Here is a 23085-nt window from a genome sequence, read left to right on the forward strand (position 1 = left end):
GTGATGACTTGTTCATGATGCATTTCGGTCTTTGAGAGTAACTGTTTTCTCTGATTCTCTGCTACAGTTTGGCAGTGCGGATCAGAAACTGGCACTTGCGACTCGTATCCGTGGTCATGTGTTGCCGCTGGCTCTGCAGATGTACGGTTGTCGTGTGATTCAAAAAGCTCTGGAATCCATCTCTTCTGACCAGCAGGTAATTGTAAGTTGCCTTTTGTTTTCTTTCCACATTACACATTAATCCATGATGTTAGGCATTGTTTGATTTGTACTGTAACTCTATACAGTACAGTATAGTCCGCTAGGATTAAAAACAATATACATTTAAGTCTACATGTATTAAAATAGAAAATGTTTAGAAATGGTTGTAGTTTTCAGAACTACAGAGTGAGTAATTGTTTAATTGAAGGTTTTAATTTTTTTATTTCTCGTGTGTCAGAGTGACATCGTACGGGAGTTGGATGGTCATGTGCTGAAATGTGTCAAGGATCAGAACGGAAATCACGTGGTGCAGAAATGTATTGAGTGTGTCCAGCCCCAGGCTCTTCAGTTCATCATTGATGCCTTTCAGGGACAGGTATCAGCTCCACAGACACTCAAAACACCCAGAAACAGAATTTATATATATGTTGGTGGCAGACCTGAGGCAGAGGCCTGATGTACGTGTGCAACCTGTGTCAACTCGCGCCTGGCTCTGCGTTAAAAAAACAAATGTAAATTAAGTCTAACTAAGTAGTTAGCAATTGGCAAGTGCCAGTTTAACTTGGATGAAATGAAACATTCAGCACATTTCCCACTTGTTCTTAAAATCCCAAATACTTAAAAATGAATGAATCAGCCCGTGTAATTATTGATAATATTGAGCTGAAGCTAGACTTTGCAAATTTAAATTTGCAAATCCAATCGCAATATTTGTCAAAAATATCGCAATTAGATATTTTCCCCAAATCGCACAGCCCTACAGTTTATACCCTGGTAGATATTTTCTGGCTATATACTATAGCAGTAGTCAGGACTGCTTTGTTACTTACACTTGTGGACAGTTGCATAAAATACTTTAAATTAGATGACAGGTTAGTCATCTAATTTATTTCTTTAAGACTGCCCATACTATAACTCTTAAAGTGGAAATGAAGCAGTCAGTCAAGTTTACATTATTTAGGAAAATAACTTCCATTTTAATTAAAAAAATATATATAACAAACATGATTAATGTAATCATTTTAAAGAAAAAAGGTTGTTTGGTTATAGCCTTTGGAGCAAGGGTGCCGCCATCTTGCAATACCACAGCATGTGACGTCACGGGGTTGGTTTGCTCCGATGGCCTGTGTAGTAATGTAAGCATTTCTTTACATTTTAAATGCACACTTGTTTTGAAATGGAGGAAGATGACCTTGAAAGCACTGCTGAGTCCATAATAAGTGCAATGGGCCTATGCATTTGAGCCAATACGGCGATGGACCGAGCAGTATTAGGAGTTGAAGAAGTCCTGAACCTGATGGTTTGGGGTAAAGTACAGATCGGAAACAATACTCATTTACGTGGATACTCCTCAAAACTGTCATTCCGATGTGCTTTTGTGTGCATTTGCTGATGGAGGCGAGAAAGAAAGCTCAATTTGGTACTCACATGCTGCCCGAGCCAAACTGTGTCTTTTTGTGTGTGCGGCGCCACCGGCGCGAACAGAAATGGTCTATCACAACGCGTGAGTACCATATTTAAATCTCTTTCAGAAAAGGTCTATCACAGCGTATCACAGCCTATAAGTACCGCATTGAAATCTATTTTGTGTTGTCTCATGCTTGAATGGCTTAAAACACTGACAAGGCTTAAAACACGTGAGAATGATGAACTTTGAGGAAGCAGCACTGGCCCGTTCGTTCAGATAAACAGTCCTGTTAACAGCAGGAAAGCTAATTGTATTCGCAGGTGAACATAAAATATGATGCATACAACTGGTGAGCCAGTCAATGTAATGCATATGTCTGAATGGTCTGACATAACAATAATAATGCGACATGAATGATATTGTATGAAGCATTGTTTGTTTACATCACGTTGCGTCTCGCATTATGAAAACAATGTTGGGATACCACGATCAAAACTTAGCATATAGATAATTTGATGTTGAATATTCATCCAAATTATGGTGAAAACCAAATTATTTGTTTGTTAAAATAACATTTGTGCGTTCAAAATGTAAAGAAATGCTTATACGTATTACTACACTGGCCAATCGGAGCGAACCAACCCCGTGACGTCACATGCTGTGGTACTCCAAGATGGCGGTGCCCTTGCTCCAAAAGCTATAACAAAACAACCTTTTTTCTTTAAAATGGTTACATTAATCATATTTGTTAAATATTTTTTGGAAATCACTTTACTAAACAATGTAAACATAACTGACTGCTTCACTTCCACTTTAAGTCAGTTGCGTAAAAACGTAGATTGGCCTAATTTGAAAATGTAAAAGACTGATTATTCTTTATCTAACTGCTAGTTGGCCACAATACTTAAAACAAAGTTTTTCTGTGACTGGCCCCTCTATGTAACAAAGAAACTAATATGAAAATCCGGGGTGTGTCATGCCATAAGTAAAGATGTGGATTAACATAGGATGAATAAAAATGTCATTATTTGTAAGTAATTATTTGGTTAAATTTAAGATAATTAAATTATATTGTGATAGGAAATGATCTCATACATTGCAAAATGATTTTAGTCATACCTCCCTGACCCTAGATGTTGGTATTTTAGAGAATCACTTAAAATATGATTAGTAGGGATGTAATAATATGATCAATATCGTTATATCGCGATAGCAAAAGTGTCTCAATATTATCGCGGTCACATGAAACAATAGCAATGCTTTATTTTTGCGGCAGATGATTACAGCAGTTAACTAGATTTGTATTTTGATTTTGTCAAAAGCTTAAAAGTGCAGTATGAATTGTTAAGAGCTAGCGGTTTAAATGCAGTCCAAATTCGAAATTTTTCAAGTGTAGAAATAAGGAAAGTATTGTAAATGACCATTCACAGGGAGCTTGATTGACAGGCGATCTGACCAATCAGAACACAGATATTATGTGCCGCCGTTGCTATCCGCCATTTTGTCCGACAGCTACAGCCAGTCTCCATAGAAATCCATGTTAAAACGGGGTAAAAAAGATAGACTGATTTGAAACTTTTTTTAATATAAGCTAACTAAAAATGTGCGCAGAGTTAAGCTGTGCTTTTGTTGGCTGCCACAGTAACGGCAATAAGCTAAAGGAATTCCTTTAAAATACTTATTTTGCGTACCAGAAAATCTGTCATGTCCGGTGCTGTATGTATGGCTTGTAGCGCTTAAAGGTGCAATAGGAGAGCTCGGAAAATGCAAACTTTAGCCTGATAGCACTGAAAGCGAACGTCCCACCCTCCCTGCAATCGCCATCCAAAGCCACGCCCCCTGAACGCACATACGCTCAAAGAGCAGAATACCAGAGACTAGTGCTGGGCGGTATACCGGTTCATACTGAATGTTTATTTTTCATATGATATTAATAATAAAAAAAAAGTTCGGAACGCAACACTGTTTGAGATGGATTTCTTTTCACTGTTGCACTGTGGCAAGGGAACAACTGTATGTGTTACTAAGCGTGAAAGTTCCAAAACTGAAGCTGTAGAATGTGATTTAATAATAATAATAATTCGTTACATTTTATATAGCGCTTTTCTAGGCACTCAAAGCGCTTTACATAGTAAGGGGGATATCTCCTCGTCCACCACCAGTGTGCAGCATCCACCTGGATGATGCGACGGCAGCCATAGTGCGCCAGAACGCCACCACACACCAGCTTATTGGTGGAGAGGAGACAGTGATGAAGCCAATCAGTAGATATGGGGATGGTTAGGAGGCCATGATGGTCAGAGGCCAATGGGCAAATTTGGCCAGGATGCCGGGGTTACACCCCTACTCTATTTCGAAGGACATCCTGGGATTTTTTATGACCACAGAGAGTCAGGACCTCGGTTTAACGTCTCATCAAGGCAAGGCAAGTTTATTTATATAGCACGTTTCATACACAGTGGTAATTCAAAGTGCTTTACATAAAATTTTCATCAGAAGGGACGGTGCTTTTTACAGTATAGTGTCCCCATCACTATACTGGGGCGCTAGGACCCACCCAGACCGCAGGGTGAGTACCCCCTGCTGGCCTCATTAACACCTCTTCCAGCAGCAACCTAGTTTTCCCAGGAGGTCTCCCATCCAGGTACTGACCAGGCTCAACCCTGCTTAGCTTCAGTAGGCAACCAGTCTTGGGCTACAGGGTGATATGGCTGCTGACAACAGAAGTTGCCCCGCGAGCGTGAGGTCTGACTCTCCCGGCATCTGTTCTGTGCAGTGAGCGGCAGAGAAACATTGCTTTCAGCTGGCTGTACCATGCAGACTCGTCAGTAAATGACCACCCATTGCTTACAGACTGTTTGGAATTTTAAATATGAGCGTAGTTCGTCTGTTAATATTATGCACATTTTTTTTTTAATTCGTCATTCAGACGCAGACAGTGTGCTGCATGAGACCAAAAAGTAACATAGCCAAAACCACCGCATGGCTGCTCTTTATGCATGTTGATTTTATCAGACGATGTTGCGATTATAAATGAGAGTAACTCCTGGTTAACATGTAGGCTGTTAATGGGTCGTGTTTAGTCACTATTTAGTGTGGAATATTCACTCATCATGACAGTAAAACAGCATTTTAAGTCAATCCACTTCACTATTTTCTCTCTCAATCGGTAGAAAATGTGGTTAACACCCAGTCATGCGTGAAAAAAATTAAATAAAAATACCGTCATGTACCGTGAAAGTGGTAAAATTTGGAAAAATACCGTGATATAAATTTTTGGTCATACCGCCCAGCACTACCAGAGACAACATTAAATTACTACAATAGGCTACATCAACGGTTTCCAATTACAGTCCTCGCACCCTCCCCGCTCTGCACATTTCATATGTACTGTATATCTTAACACGTCCGACGGTTGTTCTGTGCGATCGTAAGTCATTAAGTGCCCTGCGAAGTGGACATCACCAGTTATTCCGCCATGATTCCAGTTTAAAACGAGCGTATATGTTTCATACAAAGGGCATTAAAGTGTGCGAGACATATTTACAGAGGTATATTATGTCACACTTTACAATTCTCTAGTAAGTTTTGTCTGTGTGTGAAGACGCTGCGCAGCGCAAATCTGTGAATGAATGTTCCGAAGCGATGAACACTGTGTAGGGAGCATGTCAATCGGAGCACAGTTCATGCACGTAGCTCTCTTCTAACGAGCTGGTTACATTTACATTTACATTTATTCATTTAGCTGACGCTTTTATCCAAAGCGACTTACAATTGCTATATATGTCAGAGGTCGCACGCCTCTGGAGCAACTAGGGGTTAAGTGTCTTGCTCAGGGACACATTGGTGTCTCACAGTGGATTCGAACCCGTGTCTCTCACACCAAAGGCATGTGTCTTATCCACTGCGCCATCACCACCCCCTGGTTATCTGAATCGGGTGTGTTAACGAAGCGAGAGATGCAAAATATGCAGAGCGGGGGACACGAGGATTGGAATGGGAACCGCTGGGCTACATCGTGTGTTATTCATGTGTGAGAAAACTTTATAGCACAGTTAGTAAAAGTACTACAATACCAGGAAAGAAGATCAGGTTGTTGATGTTTACCTGCCATTCTCGCTCTGTCTGCACAGCGAGCGTGAACGCGCTGATAATGTATCCTGTCTGCGTGAACAGGATGCGCAGAGGTATGCAAATACATAAGTTGACAGGCAGGTAGAAAAACCAATTAAAGCGCTCAGACAGAGCATTTTGATGGGACAAACATTTATTGGTCCTACACCTTCCACAGAATATATAAATACAGATAAATACATTTAGACCACTTAACTTAATGATTGCTATCAGGATGTAAAGAGACTTTCAACCAGAATAACAAAAAATGATTCTGAAGACAATCATCTATTGCACCTTTAAGTTAAAAATACTGAGTGTGAAATAAAGTAACAAGTTAAAATAATGTGTGCTATTATCATTCTGTGGACAAAATCTCGTGAACTTCACCCCGATCAGGAGCTGTATATGCTCATCTGTTTTCAATGCAGCTGACTTCGCGTTGCTTCATATCATCTTCCCACAAAAAAAAAAACAGTCATTGCAACAGTGCAACTATGAAGTAAAATGACTAACCCATTTTCATAGGTTTCACGTTATATTGTTGGCTCTGAAAATATGTAAATGTGACTAGAAACACCAGTGACCAGAAATGTAAAGCACCGTTCCAGTCGGGCGAGACTTTTGCGTTCAGAAAAAGCTGGATTAGATTGTTTAATTAACATCTACGCCTACCCCAACAATAATGCAAAAACAGTAATTATTGTTGTACAGTGACAAAAATTACCCTATATTGATGTGCGCATGCCCAGTAGCTGTAGCTGTATCCCTTTTAGCCTTAACCACAAATCAGACTTCGGTGGACTTAAACTTGAAAAATGGTGTGTTCCGCAGTTGAAATAAAATACATTCTGATGTTTATTCATGTTTATTTCGTGCTTTACGTACAAATGAAAAGACGATCGATTCACGTGTGCTGCTTGAACTGAGGCGCTACAGCGATCTGTCATGACACATTAAAGAGCCACAAAACAGAATTTATTGTTTGAATTTCTTTTAAAAATGACAAAATTAGAGTCCTGAGAACCTGTTCAGAAGTAACCTTTTCTGTCTTATCTGTAGGGGTGTGCGATATGTATGGTCTGCGATAATATCGTAATTGTCGTTTTAACGATGTGCGATTTGATATTATCGAGTATATCGTGAAAAGCAAACAAAACACCAACAGAGTGCGCACATTACGTGATGATGAAGTCTAGTAGGTTAGACTAGTGCTCGTGCGCATTTATAGTGTGTTCTTTCACTGCATGATTCAGTATGTTAAAATGCATTTAGAATTATCACATAATTCAAGATATGGGGAAGAAAATGTATATATTTATACAACAGTTCAATAAACAAGAAGTTAATATTAAGAGACTTGCGTTTTAAGCACCATATTTACTGTTTTTGCTCTATTTCTCCAACAAAAATCATTCCAAACACAGCCACAGCACTGTTTTGTGTCTCTGAGCAACGTGAACGGTGTTTAGTTCCTGAACGAGATGGTCCTCACTGCAGAACACAAGATCAAGGGGGCGTGGTTGGATCTAGATCCAAGTCCTCCCGGCTTACATATGCCTGAACCTACCCGTCTCCACCCCCTGATCCCTAAACCCACCCATCTCCACCCCTAAACCTACCAATCTCCACCCCCTAGATGTGGATCCAACCCCGCCCCCTGGATCTTTGTTCTGCAGTGAGGAGCTACTGAATGAGTGAGGGGCTACTGAATGAATCACCTTTTTAAATGATTCAGTTCAATTGCTATGACTCACTTAACAGTGACTTGCTGCCACCTACTGGCAGTTTTAATTTCACAATTAAGGTACCTTTTCATTTTTTAAATAATTTCAAGCATCAGTTTTCAATGTTTTTTTGTTTAAAATATCAAAACATTATTTATGCATTTGTAACTGCAGGTGAAAGTATTCCATGTCCCTCAGAGCTGCATTAAACGGTGTGTAAATACATCTAAATGCCACTTCAGATGCAACTTCTGCAAAGATTAAAAGATGGTACACACTTTTAGGAAAAAAAGGGCTTAAAGGTAAAACTGCCATTAAAAAAAATTAGGAGTCAGCTGTCATTAGAGATAAGATATCAGCACAATAACACACTCAGCAAAATATTGTCTTATCATTATCGTTATCATCTTTGCGATGTAGAACATGTTGTATGGTGTGAGAGTGGCATTGTTTGTCGGAAATAGCAACAGTAACTAAGGAGGGCGGGTCTTTGCGACGGTTCAGTTTCCCTACTGTATTGTAAAGCAAAAATAATATACCTATGAAATATTAATTATTTATTTTACTGTCCAATTGTTTTACAATATATGGCTATTGCTGTCGCTGTTGTTATTATATTCTAATTTGTTTGGCTTACTAAAACACCAGTGTGAATGTAATTTAGACTGAGACAGTATATCACAAATAAAAAGGTTGAGTCCCCTTTAAAGTTCAGGTACAAGTCAATTCACTGACTTTTTTCTGACTTGAGTTTTCTTAAAGTCCCCCTCTGTTGTCAGAAATTTTATCCCTTAAAACTCATCTTTGATAATCAAAATTACATATTTAAATGTTTTTTCTTTTGAAAATAATTTTCTCATACCTTAAAATGGCTTGAATGTAACTCTACACCCTTGCCTCATTTACTGTATGCCGATCTATGAATATGCAAATTAGCCCCGCCTCCACTCAGTCACACCAGCCAGGGCCTCCTGATCCACGGAAAAAATGTTTTTAGTAGTGGACAACTACAGTGGATACTGTAAAAGTCATTAAAGTAAGTTACTTGACGATATTTGGTCCTCAACATGCCTTGAACACTCGAATGCAGCCAAGTTTGTGATTCTTAATTTGCACCCGCGAGCATACACGTGTGAAGTGCAGACACTGATGCAGCAGAGGTGGGTCTGACTCTGGGCTACTTTTACACTGTTGCCGCGGGCTATTATTCAAGTTAGTTATAGTTAGGTTCTAAATTCATTCATGGGTTTTTTTGTTCTATTTTATTTATTATATTTTGTTTTCATTTTATTTTGTGCTGGTAATCCTATTGGCATATTTTGCATGCAATCTCTATGATCTCTATGCGCGATGCGTTTGTGTAACTGGAGAGAGAGATATGCTAGGAATCTATCCCTTGATGTGATTGGTTATTGAGTTTTGTGACATAGCAAACCGAGAGCTGTTTCAAATGGCGTTTCTGGGTCAGCCTTTGGGAAACTACAGTTTTAAGGAGAAAATACTCCGCAAAGGTGTTGATTAATGGATTGGCACATTGTTTGTCTAAAAGCAAATTAAAAACACTGCATAGACAAACAACATACAAAACTTGATTTTCATTACAGGGGGACTTTAAGAAACATGGGTTGGAGCTCTTAATTTTGAACTCTTAAAGTGCATTAGATTAGAATGATTTCATGTTTTTCCAAATCATTTGTCTTTCTTTTCTTTTTTTTAATATTTAAAGTTTTTTCCTTTCTGTGTGTAGGTGTTTGTTTTGTCCACTCATCCGTATGGCTGCAGGGTGATCCAGCGTATCCTGGAGCACTGTACCCAGGAGCAGACCCTGCCCATCCTGGAAGAACTCCACCAGCACTCTGAGCAGCTGGGACAGGTACGACTTCCTGAATGTTTCATCCAGGAATTCAAGGAATCTCTGAAGTCCACCATTGTTGCTTTAGTTAGTTTCTTATTGTGTGGCCTCTTTTCATTTTTCAAAAAATAATTCCAGTAGAAAATGCCAAAATTTAAGTCATTTTTCATTCCACTGCCCTGTGTCTAGCTTTTTTCAACATAAAAATGTTCTGTGTGAATGGCTCTTAAGGCTGCATCCAAATGTGTGGCTGATTAGAAATGGTCTTCATGGCAAACAATGCTTACTCAAAGGCTTGAGAGACTCAACTAATGATCCATTAATTTCAGTGCAGTGTTAGCATGTTGCTGAGCTAACACAACTCTGCTCTTAAAGACCATGCAGAATGGCAGAGTTTGTGTTGGCAGAGATTTTCTTATTGAACCAGAACTTGGGGAGTGTGTGTGTGTGTGTTTTAAATTGCCAATAACTTTTAGTTATCGAATCATTGTTTACTACTAGAAATAGTAGTGGTTTTAAGAAGGAGGGACATTATCATTAGTTTTAATGGACAAAAATTTGATTTACACTGCCTTTGAGTACACAAAGAGACAGTATTTTGCGGGATTTTATTTTGAAATGTGTGTATCTGCTTAAACTTTTGTCGAAGTTCAGCAACCCTCTCAATTATTTGAATGAAATAGAGGATTGTTCTGTTTGCGCCTTATTTTAGCATTATTAAATACATGCAATGCTTCCTTGTAGTTAAAATCGGGTAACTTAAGTTGCTGCCTAGTTTTTGTATGTTCGGTCTTTACCCTATCAGGTAACTCATCCCATTAGATATAGGTATATATATATATATATATATATATTTATATATATATATTTATTATTATTATTATTATTATACTTTTTTATTTTTTTGATTGGGCACTTTATAGACAAGTACCCTTTTGTTCATTGTTCCTTCTGTGTGAATGGAAAGGAGGCCATGCAATGAGAAGAGCTTAGGGTTGTAGTACTTTGTGGGATAGGGTGGAGGCGATTGCATGATGTTTATTGCATGACTTGTTTATTTTATAACTTTTTTGCCTACTTTGAAGTTGCATTCAATTGCTTTGAAGGATTTTCTTATGTCCAGTTAGATGTGCTGATGGATTTTTATGATGCAAAACATTACCCACCCCTTGCCCCCCTCACTTATTTTATCTAGAAGTATCAAGGCGTTTCATTGGAGATGACCCCCAAAACATATTATACAGTGTCCAGCGATGCACTGTTCAAGGTCAGAGTCACGCGCCTTCCTCCCACTCACAAGAACCTCCTGACGTCTCCTTGTCTACCTCCTAACCAGCCTGTGTTTAACACCTAGATGCTTCTCCAGTTGCTATTTGCATTGCAGGGTTCTTTTCACTCACACTTTACCTTATACAACTTTCTTCCTTAATGGCTGCCACATCTTTTCTTTCTGCCTAAAATCCAATCTTAATATATTATAGACCTCATTTAGTGTGGACTCCAATTAATTTGACACAAGCAAGGCTGTGAGATATAGAAGTATATAGTGTTGTCACAATACAATTTTGTTAGTCTGGAAGTCAATGCCAGTAAAATGTAAGATGCTAAAAAAAAGTCGTCGTGACGTATTGTCAAGTATGGTGACCCATACTCGAAATTGGTGCTCTGCGTTTAACCCATCCAAGTGCACACACACAGCAGTGAGTAGTGAACAAATCCACACACACACACACACACACCGTGAACACACACCCGGAGCAGTGGGCAGCCATGCTGCAGCGCCCGGGGAGCAATTGGGGGTTCGGTGCCTTGCTCAAGGGCACCTCAGTCGTGGTATTGAGGGTGGAGAGAGCGCTGGACACTCACTCCCCCCACCTACAATTCCTGCCGGCCGGGGGCTCGAACTCGCAACCTTTCGATTACTAGTCCGACTCTCTAACCATTAGGCCACGACTTCCCCCTGTTACCAATGCTGTTACCAATGCTGTTACCAATACAAATGAACTATACTATTATTATCATAGTAGTGTAATAACTTTAAAATGTATGATACTATAGAAAAAAACTGTTTGAACAACTATTTGAACTTGAAAATGTAAGATATTGATGCTAATTATATGTAAATAATAAATTAAAACATGCAGCTTGTAGTCTTCAAATATTTTTTTAGTGTTGCTGTGTCAGGTCTGTTAATCTTCATTTACACTGCATGTTTTAAAGCACACATCTATTTGTACACTTTAGATTAGGTTTGTGAGGCACATAAATGTAAGAAAGAGACAACATATCACTGACTCGATCGGGAGAGTGACGGTTCTAGTTCACCCAGGGTCATTCAGCAGTCCTTATTGTTGAGTCCTGACATATTCGACGAACTGTACATCTAACCCTCACAGCCTTGTTTGTTGTCATCCAACTAAATAGGGACAATTCTCTTAATAAGGTCTGTTTCCCTCTTTTAATTATTATTTTTTAATCTCTCTGTAATTCAGTGTTTCTGACACTTTCAATAATTTTCTCTTTCTGCTCCTCCCAGAGCACCTCAGACCAGCAACTTGATTTGTGATGTGCATCCAAAATAGTTGAACTAATCTTGTGCAAATAAACCTACCCAAAACAATAAAGTAGTGACCGCTCCTTCAAATTTGAGGGAAAGTTAGGATAGACAAAGGGTTTAGACTGAATCCCACAGCTTCTGATATTGGCGTGCTCATTTTTGCCACCTTCCAAATGAATGTTGGTGTGTCTGTATTTGAGTGAGTGTTGTGGTTTCTTATTGGGCTATTTGCCAAATACCATTTTTTAGGATCAATGATTGCTTAGATAAAGTGGGAGTATTAATACATCAATGGCCATGGGTTGCTATTTTTGAAATCACCCCATTGAGGGCCTGGAGATTTCATCTTTTTTAAGGTCAGTTTTATTGTGAGGGTATGTGGTTAAAGTAGCCTTGCTCAACCTTGTACTAGTATTTCATATATTGTTCTGTTTATTTGTTTATTTATGAGCTGTTACAGTAATATTATGTATGTTCTTTCTCTCTCCCTCCCACTGTCCTCTGCCTGTCTCCAACTTCAGGATCAGTATGGTAACTATGTGATCCAGCATGTTTTGGAGCATGGGCGTCCAGAAGACAAGAGCAAGATAGTGGCGGAGGTCAGAGGGAAGGTTCTGGCTTTGAGTCAACATAAATTTGCAAGGTCAGTTAATCTGAGTGAATTCTATTCTAGAGATGAAACGGTATGAAAAATTCATATCACAATTATAGTGACCAAAAACATTCTAAAACGCTTAGCGTTGCTTAATGTACTAAGACCAAATTTGGAGGAACAATTTTAGTATACACATTATTAACAAAGCATATTATGTACAGACAAGCAGTAGAGCCCAGAATTTGCACAGAATGTGCAAAGATTCACATTAAAGGGCATATTGCAGGTTAGAGACTCCAGTGAGTCGATGTATAGAAAAATACTGTAGGAACTAGATTTTCTTTAAAATATGTTTTAAAATACGCTATTAAGGCTTCTGGAGTCGTTTTTGTGAGAGAATTTTACTTCCGCATCTGGAAGTAAAACCACAGGAAAACAATGGATCGCAATGACAGTTCGGACGCTTAGGAAATTTTAAATGTGTATTTACACTCATATGACGGACCACAGATAAAATGATGAGCCTGCTATGCACCCAAGAGAGCAGGACAGGCCAGGATTAGACCGAACAACGGTCAGAGAAGACAAATTGAGTTGATGTGAGGAGAAGAGGGCAGGTGTTTGGTGAGAGATCAGTGTTAGCTTACAGATATACACACGTTAGCTAATGTAATCAGGCAATGCTAGTATTGATACTACCAGTAATAGAAACTAATAAGCGTTGATCAGGCGTGTCGTTAATATCCAACACTAACGTTACGTAATAGTGGTTTCTTATCACCGCAGGAGAGAGAGAGAAACACGTTTTTGATTCATAGGTGCTTGTGTGGGAAATGCGAGGAAAGCATAGACCTCTCCAGGCCAGCAGACACACGTTTTAGGACAGAAATAATTTATTACTCTAAGCTAAATACTTGTATACATGTAATACATTGTTAAAGATTTTAATATTAAAACAGTCTGAATAATTTTGATTCTCAATTACAAGTTAACTCTATTTAGGTCATGACTACCTATAAGTAACACTTTTTGATGCATTGGTATAACACAATCAATAATGATAGCATACAGACAAGTTGTCCGCTGGGCCTATGGTGTTCTGGGCAGCCCTTACCTGCATGTGTTGTGTCAGCCACGAGAAGATAGTTTACAGAGGAAGGAGGACTTTATAAAGGTTTTGAATGGGCCCATTTTTTTGACAATCAATAAAAAATAAAATCACAATCAAGCAGATCTGCATTTATGGTTAATTCAATTCAGTTTTATTTATACAGCACTAAATCATAAATATTATTTCATAGCACTGTTAATACCCAACTCAAAACACAACATTTCAACTGTTGGACAACAGCCTCATCATGTTGATCCTCTGACTGGAGGGATCTGGAAAGAGGAGCAGGTGTAGTGGACATGACAGTGCTGTGTTCTCCTGGAGCCTGTGGTGACCTGCAGTATTCCTCTCTCAGACTGATGCATGCTGGGAGAAGCAAACACAAGTTTAGATCACATTCACTGCTGACCATGCTTTTCCACTTGGCCTCCATCACATCTGTTAATTTACACACCACCGCGGTGTTTGAAGCAGATGCATTAGTGAAGTCCAGTCTCTTCACCTGCACTAACGCACCGAGGCCCGGAAGATACCGTCCTATTTCTTGTTAGGAAACCTGTGGACTCGATGTCCTGACAGGCTGGAGTTTGTGCAACCTCCACAAACACAATAATTTACCATGACAATGATAAATTGAAATAAAAATAACTACCGAAAACACACTGACTCGCGCGCGCTCAAAGCAGAGTGCGGCACACGACTCCCTTATGTGACGTAATATGACGCAATGTTGAAAAAAAGTGGTTTTTGAGAACTGTCAAGGAAAGCCTCACTTTTTTATCTAAATTTGTGCCCTCGCGTCTTGTAAAACATTTTCAAATCCTGCATTAACGGTTCATGTGGCATTTTCATACAAGGTTATATATTAATTTGAAATTTTTTTTTAACCTGCAATATGCACTTTAAGCGTTTTCCTCCCATAGAGCCATTATAAAGAAAAAGTTTAACATGGCTATACATTAAGGTAGAGATGATACATTTTTTGAGATGTACCTGTATACTTTTACTGCTCACTGAATTTGGCCTTTTTATTAAACCACTGTCTTTGTCTATTAAGCCACATTGTGTTTTCTTTTATAATTATTTTCTATGGAACGAAAATTCCCAACGTACAATTTAGTGCATTGTGTAAATATTCTTGCCACATCTGCTTGCTTGATGTGTTAGTATACACCTTACTGATTTTGCAGAGTGTTTATATTAGGGAGAAAATGCTTAATTTAGTATTATTATTAAATTATTGTACCATTGTTTTAGAAGTAGGTAGTGTTTATGACAAGAGAAATGTGAGAATTTTTTTTTTCTTGTAGGTTGTGCATTAGCCTTAATTTAGACCAGCTTAATTAAGCAAAACAATAATTTCAGGGATATTTCGACATAAAGGCTGATGTTTTTTTTTCTTATGCTTTACAATGAAGGCTTTAGGAAACTTGTCAGCTTTTCCAGTTCATATAGATTTGAATGACATGTACCCTGTCCTATAGCGACTACGAACACATTTCCACCATTTATGCCTATGAAAGGAGATCAAACCAATCAGAGTAGGTATGTGGCAGAGTGACTTGTCTACTTTCAGCCTTGAAGAATGTAACCTAGTTGAGAGCATAGCACTATTATCAATTATTCAAAGAGATAATCTTATCAGTTTAAAGGTATCCACATAACATCTATTCAAGTTAAATCCAAGTAATACTGAATGTATACAGTCATGGCCAAAAATATCGCCGCCCTTGTAATTCTGTCAGAAAATGCAACTCTTCTCTCAGAAAATTGTTGCAGTTGCAAATGTTTTGGTACTCGCATGTTTATTTTTTTTGTTTGCATTGGAACAACACAAAAAAACAGAGAAGAAAAGTCAAATCTGATACAATTCCACACAGAACCCAAAAAATGCACTGGACAAAATTATTGGCACCCTCAACTTAACATTTGGTAGCACCCCCTTTGGAAAAAATAAGTGAAATCATTCGCTTCCTGTAACCTTGAATGAGTTTCTTACACCTCTCTACTGGAATTTTGGTCCACTCTTCTTTTGCAAACTGCTCCAGGTCATTCAGATTTGAAGGATGCCTTCTCCCAACTGCTGTTTTGAGATCTCTCCACAGGTGTTCTATGGGATTCAGATCTGGACTCATTGCTGGCCATTTCAGAACTCTCCAGCCCTTTGTTTGTAACCAAGTGCTTTTTGAAGTGTGTTTTGTTTTAAATTTTTTAATTCATACGTAATAACCCATATTTCAGTTATATTTTGACCACTGAGCTAGGAATTGTCCCGTTTCCTTAAAGAAATTTGACCAGAAATTAGTTTTTTTATTGTGTGCTTTTCAAGTATAATTTTTGCGTAATGTGTTAAATATTTAAGATATTATGTAAAGACATGTAAAGATACCCTTTGGTCATCAGAAAACTTTACATGTCTCTTTATTTTGTTTGTGTCTGTCTCTTGTAGTAATGTTGTAGAGAAGTGTGTGATTCATTCTTCCCGTGCGGAGAGGGCCCTGCTAATTGATGAAGTCTGCTGTCAGAAGGATGGCCCTCACAGTGCCCTCTACACCATGATGAAGGACCAGTATGCAAATTATGTTGTGCAAAGAATGATTGACATGGCTGAACCTGCCCAGCGCAAGATCATCATGCACAAGGTATAAGCACAGAATGCTGTTGCATCATTAAAATAATTTAAGAAAAGATTAAAAACGCAATCATGACAGGCAGTATTTAAACCATTGCGGTTGTCAATTTCAGATTCGGCCCCATATTGCCACTCTCCGTAAATACACATATGGAAAACACATCCTGGCTAAGTTGGAGAAGTACTACATGAAGAGTGGATCAGACCTAGGCCCTATTGGGGGCCCCACCAATGGCCTAATGTAAGGGCCTCCCACCCAACCCAAGCCCTTTTCCCTCAAAACCACATCTGTTATGGGCATCTCCTCCACCGTGGAGTTCATACTCTTTAGGGATATTACCAAAAAATTAAAGGAAAAGAAGTTGGCCTTTCCTAAGAATGCTGAGATGTCTGACTAGTCGCTGGTGCAGTTCCCAGTGCAGTCCCCATTGTTACCTCCACCACCCTCCACTAGAGTGCATGGTCTGTAAGCTGTTTCCTGGGTAAAGCACAACACCCTTGTTCATGATGTAATTGATGTAACTGACTGTTTCCTTTTTTTCTTTTCTAGTAAATATCTTGTACATTTTTTTACCTTGTACATTCTCTGTAGAAAAAGGAATGTTTGCTGAAAATTTACAGTTCTTACAATTTACACCAGCAAGTGACTTTATAAGGCCAAACTGAGTGATCCTTTTTAATCAACTTTCTTTTTGTTTTGTTTTTATATCCATTCTTCTTAATGGCACATTCAAGAAGTGTGGTACATTTTAAGCCCTGTTTTAGCCCAATGGTACACATGCCAAAGCTGCTGATGAAAAATAATGAACCAGTCAGCTTGATCTTTAAAAATCTTGCTTGTAGATGACCACTTCTGTCTGCCGTGCCATTGAGTTAGTTGTGTTAAGATATTCTCAACCAATCACAGAGCTTTGCTGCCTTTAAATGGGGGTCGTATCAGTCAGAAATGGTTTGAAGTGGCTGCAATTGCCATCTATTTTCTTCTTTCCCTCCCTCGCACCGTATTTGATTAAACTGCTGTTTTTTGTTTTTTTTAGAAGCGTGTATGCTGTGGTTGCAGTATACTATACACCCCACTGACCAAGTCTGTTGCACACCTATTGTTTTGGTTCATTATTATGTTTCGAATGAATTGTAAGGACACCAGTGCACCTGCCATTATACACAGCTATGAGTTAGACCGATACCTGGAATTTTTCCATTTTGGGGTGTGTGGGAGGTATGCAAGGCGTGGGGGGTTTTGGCATGCTGTCTGGATTTAATGTTTTAATGGAATGATTTTTCTTTGTCATCATGTTTGTGTAACATCTGTCTATTGAGTAGGTTTTTTGAACACTGCCCTAGAAATGGTATGGTTGTACTGATTATCATCTCTTTACATTGTAATAGCTTAGGCAAAATGTATAGCATCTTCATGTACAAGTACAAATATTAAATTGTTGCTGTTTTTTGGGTGTGGGGGGAGACGGCGCTTGAGTTTTAGATTTTTTGCTCTCCTGGGCAAAGTGGAGAAGTTGTAGGTGACGTCCCTGTCCTTGGAGTCATCCAAGGACGTTTGACTTCGGAGCAAGTAAAAGAGATTTGATTTCATGAACGTGAGACGTTGCGGGGTAGGATCAAATGTGCAGCATTCAGCAGTGTAGATTGAGAATGTGCAAGAGTATACTTTTCAGACAATGGACGTGGGGCTGCCGTCTTCTGCTGCACAATTTTTCTGTATGGCTAATATATTAATGGCTTTTGTTCCTTTGCTTCATATGAATAAATGTAGAATACATGTAGTATATGTGGAGTTATTAAGTGTAAGTTTATTAGTTAAATAGAAGAAAAAGAATCTAGTTGTGATGTTGGACAGGCCTTGCTAAATTGCGTAGTGATTTGCTTTTATTTTGTTTGTACAGTTGTACATTTGTAAACGTTAACGCTGTAAATGGAATGTCTTTTACACTTTTTGGGGAAGAAAATCAAAAATGTGCATTTTGATGTGTGAATATTCATCACTCCTTTCCCTTTGAATATAATGTATAGAGTTTTCTTTGAACAAGCGTTATTTTAAAAACAAAAAAGAAAAAAAAAAACTTTTTATGCGTCACAATCTCAAGGTGGTTTTGTTTTTAATCAGTTCTTGGAAAAGGTCAGCCTCTTTATGTACCTGGAGCAGTGACACCGTCTGTTAACATAGTCATTTTGACGTGTGGCAGTTGAATAAAATAACTAAAAATTTATGAATTAAAAAAAAAAAAAACATGGGCTGTCTTTGTTTCTACCTGCTACCATGGAAATTTCACAGGACAGGACAATAATTATTTTTGTATAAAGGAGCGCTGTATTTTGGAGCAGCCACTAACTTGTAAGCAAAGTAATTGTAAGATATTGTCAATTATATAAATATGAACATATGAGTTTTGTCACACTGTCAAAGTCATGTACATTTTCAGGTGGCCTTATGTACATTTCCAGATGTTAGATGAGAACTTTTTTTTGGAAGCAGAATTGTGACTATGTATGATTAAACTGTTCTTCTAACATTTGATTTTAGTGTCTGACTTTTATTATTCTTTCTAAATATACTACACTCACTGCACACTCATTGACAGCTGGAAGGAATTTTCCTGGATAAATATTCATTTAAATTTTGTGCTGTTGCTTATCACAAAATAAGTGTCATTTTTTTAAAAGTACATTTCCTCACACGTAGAAGTTGCAAAAGATTCAATAAGTACTATAAGTTCTGTTACTTTGAATTAAAAAATAGCAACAATAACAAAAAAGTTCTTGATACCTGTTTGATGCGGTTTAAACAATCAATTCAAAATAACTTTTTAAAATAATACAGCATATTTTCAGACTTAATTTGGACACGTCACAGCTCATTGGTCATTAGATGGGGAGATGGGCATATCAGACTATTAAGACCACTGAAGTTTTTAATTGCAATACAGTTCCTTAGCTTACATATCAATGGTAGTCATCTAAAGGGTATTAGTTGACATCCCAATGTAAAAATCTAGCTGACGATATAGCTTTATTTTAGAATTATTAGACACAAATTCCAGTAGCATTGTGTATTCTTAAGTCCTTTCCTGAATCCTTAAATTTAAATTATAATCAATGTGAATTGCTACCAAATAGAAAATGCTCTAAATTGCTCTAATACCCTTTAATATTTCAATTGAGGCTATTTCTGTCAAATATAGTGTAACATATCTTGGTATACAAATAACTAAAGCTGTGTATAGGTGTTCAGTAAACTTCAAACCTATTATCGCCAAAACACAAAAAAAGCAAGAGAGTCTGTCTCGTATGGCATATGCAACTCAGTCTCTCTTTGTGGATAAGCCGACTTGTAAATTAATTTTGTTTTTCCATGAGGACTTTATTAAAACCTATGTCCTTATATGCAAAGGTTGTCATATTAAACTCTTACAATAGTGATGGTCTGAATTTTACTCATTTTGATTCCCTCAACAATAAATTCAAAATGACGTGGCTAAATCAGTACCTATTAAAACCTTCTATTTGGAATGTTTTTCTCCAACTTTTTTCACAACTTGGTAGTATTTATTTTCTTCTGTGTAATTATGACATATCCAAACTCCCTATCAAACTTTTCAACTTTCATTGACCGTTTCTGGGAGCATGGGCTCTATACTTTATGAACATAATTTTTCACCACAGAGGTGTTTTATTTGGAATAATAAGAACATTATTTTCAAGAACAAATCTCTGTTTTATGATTGGTTTAGTAATGGTTTGTTTTTGGTAAAGTGGTCATTTAATAATCAAACGAATTTCTCTCCAAATGCCAAATACCTAACCCCAAAAGAATTTGCTACAGTTTTGGGAGCTATTCCTTCTGGTTTGTGTTTGGTTTTTAAAAACGAATCATTCTTCATCTGTTTCTAACCCTTGTCTAGACCCTTCCTATTGCCAAAATTGTTTTTCACAAGACACAAAAATTTTAAAGTAAGATCTTTATTTTGGTTCCACATACTCTCTTCTTGGAATAATTTGTTTGATAATCTTATTAATTTTCTATATATATAAATATATAAATGGTCTAGATAGCAAAAAAAGCCTTTTCCCAAACAAAGTGAAAGTAGTATACTTTAAGATGATCCATAGTTTAACCCTGTCAAGAAATATATACAAAAGTTTAGAGCTGACATTGATTGAACTGACATTATCTTTTAGTTTGAACTGAGGAAACACCTGTTTTGGTTTTGTCAACATTACTATCGGAATTTAAAGTGATATTGTCTTTTTTGTCAAGTAACTTTTTGCATAGCAAATCTAATCTGAGAAACATTATATTTGGATATTTTGACTTAGACCCTACAAAAGAAAATATCAGTTTTATTGTTATTTTAATTTTTCTCTTAAGCAAATTTTACTATCATGAATGCAAATTCTCAAACTGTTAACTGAATTCTCTGTCTGTCTTAAATAAATTAAAAATAGATTGAACGTGATCCCTGAATATGCTAATAAAAAAGCTATAATGAGTGTTAGAATTTGATCTGCTTTTGGGCTCTTCATGTGATGATTTTTTGTAATATAATGGCCCTCTTTATTATTATTATTATTTATTATAATTTTTTTAATATATTTTTTTGTTGTTGACGTTTTAATGTTATTGTTGTATGTATACATTTTTGTTTTGTATGATCCCTTTTTTCAGAAAATAAATAAATACGTAGGCTACATACATAAATACCGCTCAAGTTTTGATCTCGGAGTTCTCTTATAATAAATTAAGAAAAATGTATTCACTGCAATTTGAATTTCACTGATTCACAACATGTTAACAGTAGATACATTTTGCAGGTCGAGTGTGTTTTGTTTTTTGATTTTACTAAATGTGTTGTAGATCACTTCTGTGGCATCATTTTCAAGAGTTGATCTATTCCTGCTCGAAATCAGTAAAGTTAGAAAGAAAATTATGATAAAATTTTTATTTTTCTCACCAGATGGCGCTATTTTGCTGAGGTTTTATCGTAAGACAGTGGTCTTACTACCGTCCCAGGTTTTCAAAATGAAAGTTTGATGCAAAGAGAGATGCAAAAATGCTTTTTTTTTTCTTCAGACTTGAGAGTTTTTAGTAAGACATGTTATTTGAACATGAAAACTGAGAACATTTAAAACTGTTTATTAACGTTTTGCCCATAAATTATTTTGTTCAAAAGATCTGGAGGTGATAAACGGTATATTGAAATACAAATATGAACATGATCATGAGGGTTTTTTTTTTTTTTTCTTAAGTAGGAAGACTGAAGAAGAACAGTTAAAATATCTGACAATATCAATCAACAAGAAACAAATGTTAAAATATTACAAGAATTGTTGTAGAGTTGTTGTCTCACATAACTAATGGGCAAAAGATTTATAGGCTAAATTAGTGCTCACATAGGCACAACAGCGCCTACACTTTCTCCGCCGGCTGAAAAGAGCAAGTCTCCCTCCACCCAACCTCACCACATTCTACAGGGGCACCATTGAGAGTGTGCTGACCAGCTGCATCACTGTCTGGTATGGGAACTGCAGTGCTGCTGACCGCAAGACCCTCCAGCGGACAGTGAACACAGCAGCAAAGATCATCGGTGCCCCTCTCCCCTCCATCCTGGACATTTAACTTACACAATGCTCCAGCAAAACCAACAGCATCGTGAAGGACTCCACCCATCCCTCCCACAGGCTCTTCCAGCTCCTACATCAGGAAGACGGTACCGGAGCATCAGAGCCCGCTCCGCCAGACTGCTCAACAGCTTTTTCCCCCAGGCTGTGAGAGCCCTGAACTCAAACCACACCGCCCCCCTCTGAAACCCCATGCAAACCCCTACCTCCTGAAACATGGACCACCCCCCACCCCAAACCTTACCACACCAAAGAAAAAACTGTATGGAACTTTTTTTGTACAATTCGAAGTGTGCTACACACAGGTGAGTGGGCCTGTACAAACCACCTGTAGTAACACACTCTCCTCTATGTGCACTAGACACTTTACACTATGGACACTTACACTTTACACTATGTGCACTAGACACTTTACACTATGGACACTTACACTTTACACTATGTGCACTAGACACTTTACACACACTGCTGCGTGTACACAATCCCACAAAAGACTCAGCAATATATGTATGTTTACATGCTCATGCACTACAAATCATCCTGCACTGTTCCCCAACCAGCTGCTGACTCAAAATGTCTCTCTTTGAACATGTACAGTATTTGTGAAGCATTCGTATAGTTTGTATTTTTTATCTTCTGTTTTTTAGTTTGTATAGGGTAAATATTTATGTGAAGCATTCGTATAGTTTGTATTTTTTATCCTTTATTCTTTTAGTTTGTATAGGGTAAATACATACATATATATATATATATATATAGTATACTTATAGTTAAATCTGTTAGTAGGTTAGTTGTGTATAGGTTCATAGTGTATAGATTTATAGGTTTATAGTGTTTTTTACTTCATTGTTGTATTTATGTAGCACCGTGGTCCTGCGAGGCACGACATTTCGTTCCACTGTATGTCCCCACATGTAGCGGAATGACAATAAAGCTCAACTTGACTTGATATATCAGTCATTAAACCAGTTCTATCAAGATGTATCAGATCGCGTCTGAGAGCGCTGTCGTGAAGTGTCTTCCAGCCAGAGTAAAGATCTCTTTGAGAGCTCTTTAAATCCTGAAACACTTCTGCTGTCATAGTAACCTACCGTAGAACCACATTAAATGTTCAGTGTTGTGTTTGGAGTATGTACGCTCACTAAGCCAAAACTGGACATTACTTATGAAGACAGCTGCATTTCAAAGAGACAAATGTTTTGGAAGTGATGACTGTTTTTAGAGCCAGTCCAGTTTCCTTGGAGATAACATTAAT

The 23085-nt window shown here is 37.6% G+C and overlaps 1 protein-coding gene across 12 annotated transcripts in view; it reads left to right on the forward strand.

Annotated features, from left to right (window-relative positions):
• LOC306879986 (pumilio homolog 2-like) overlaps positions 1-18728 on the forward strand; it is a 75685-nt gene extending 56957 nt beyond the window's left edge. For 3 of the 12 annotated variants that reach the window (XM_079433227.1, XM_079433226.1, XM_079433222.1), the window contains exons 17-23: positions 68-202; positions 440-577; positions 9197-9322; positions 10497-10568; positions 12380-12501; positions 16014-16206; positions 16310-18728. In XM_079433227.1, coding sequence (XP_079289353.1) covers positions 68-202; positions 440-577; positions 9197-9322; positions 10497-10568; positions 12380-12501; positions 16014-16206; positions 16310-16441 — 918 coding nt within the window. In that variant the 3' untranslated portion in view covers positions 16442-18728. The remainder of the gene's footprint in view (positions 1-67; positions 203-439; positions 578-9196; positions 9323-10496; positions 10569-12379; positions 12502-16013; positions 16207-16309) is intronic. The other 9 variants (XM_079433230.1, XM_079433224.1, XM_079433229.1 and 6 more) reach the window with 5 other exon arrangements.
• The last annotated feature ends 4357 nt before the right edge of the window (positions 18729-23085 follow it).

Source organism: Barbus barbus (assembly GCF_936440315.1).
Source record: "Barbus barbus genome assembly, chromosome: 14".
Lineage (NCBI taxonomy): Eukaryota > Metazoa > Chordata > Actinopteri > Cypriniformes > Cyprinidae > Barbus > Barbus barbus.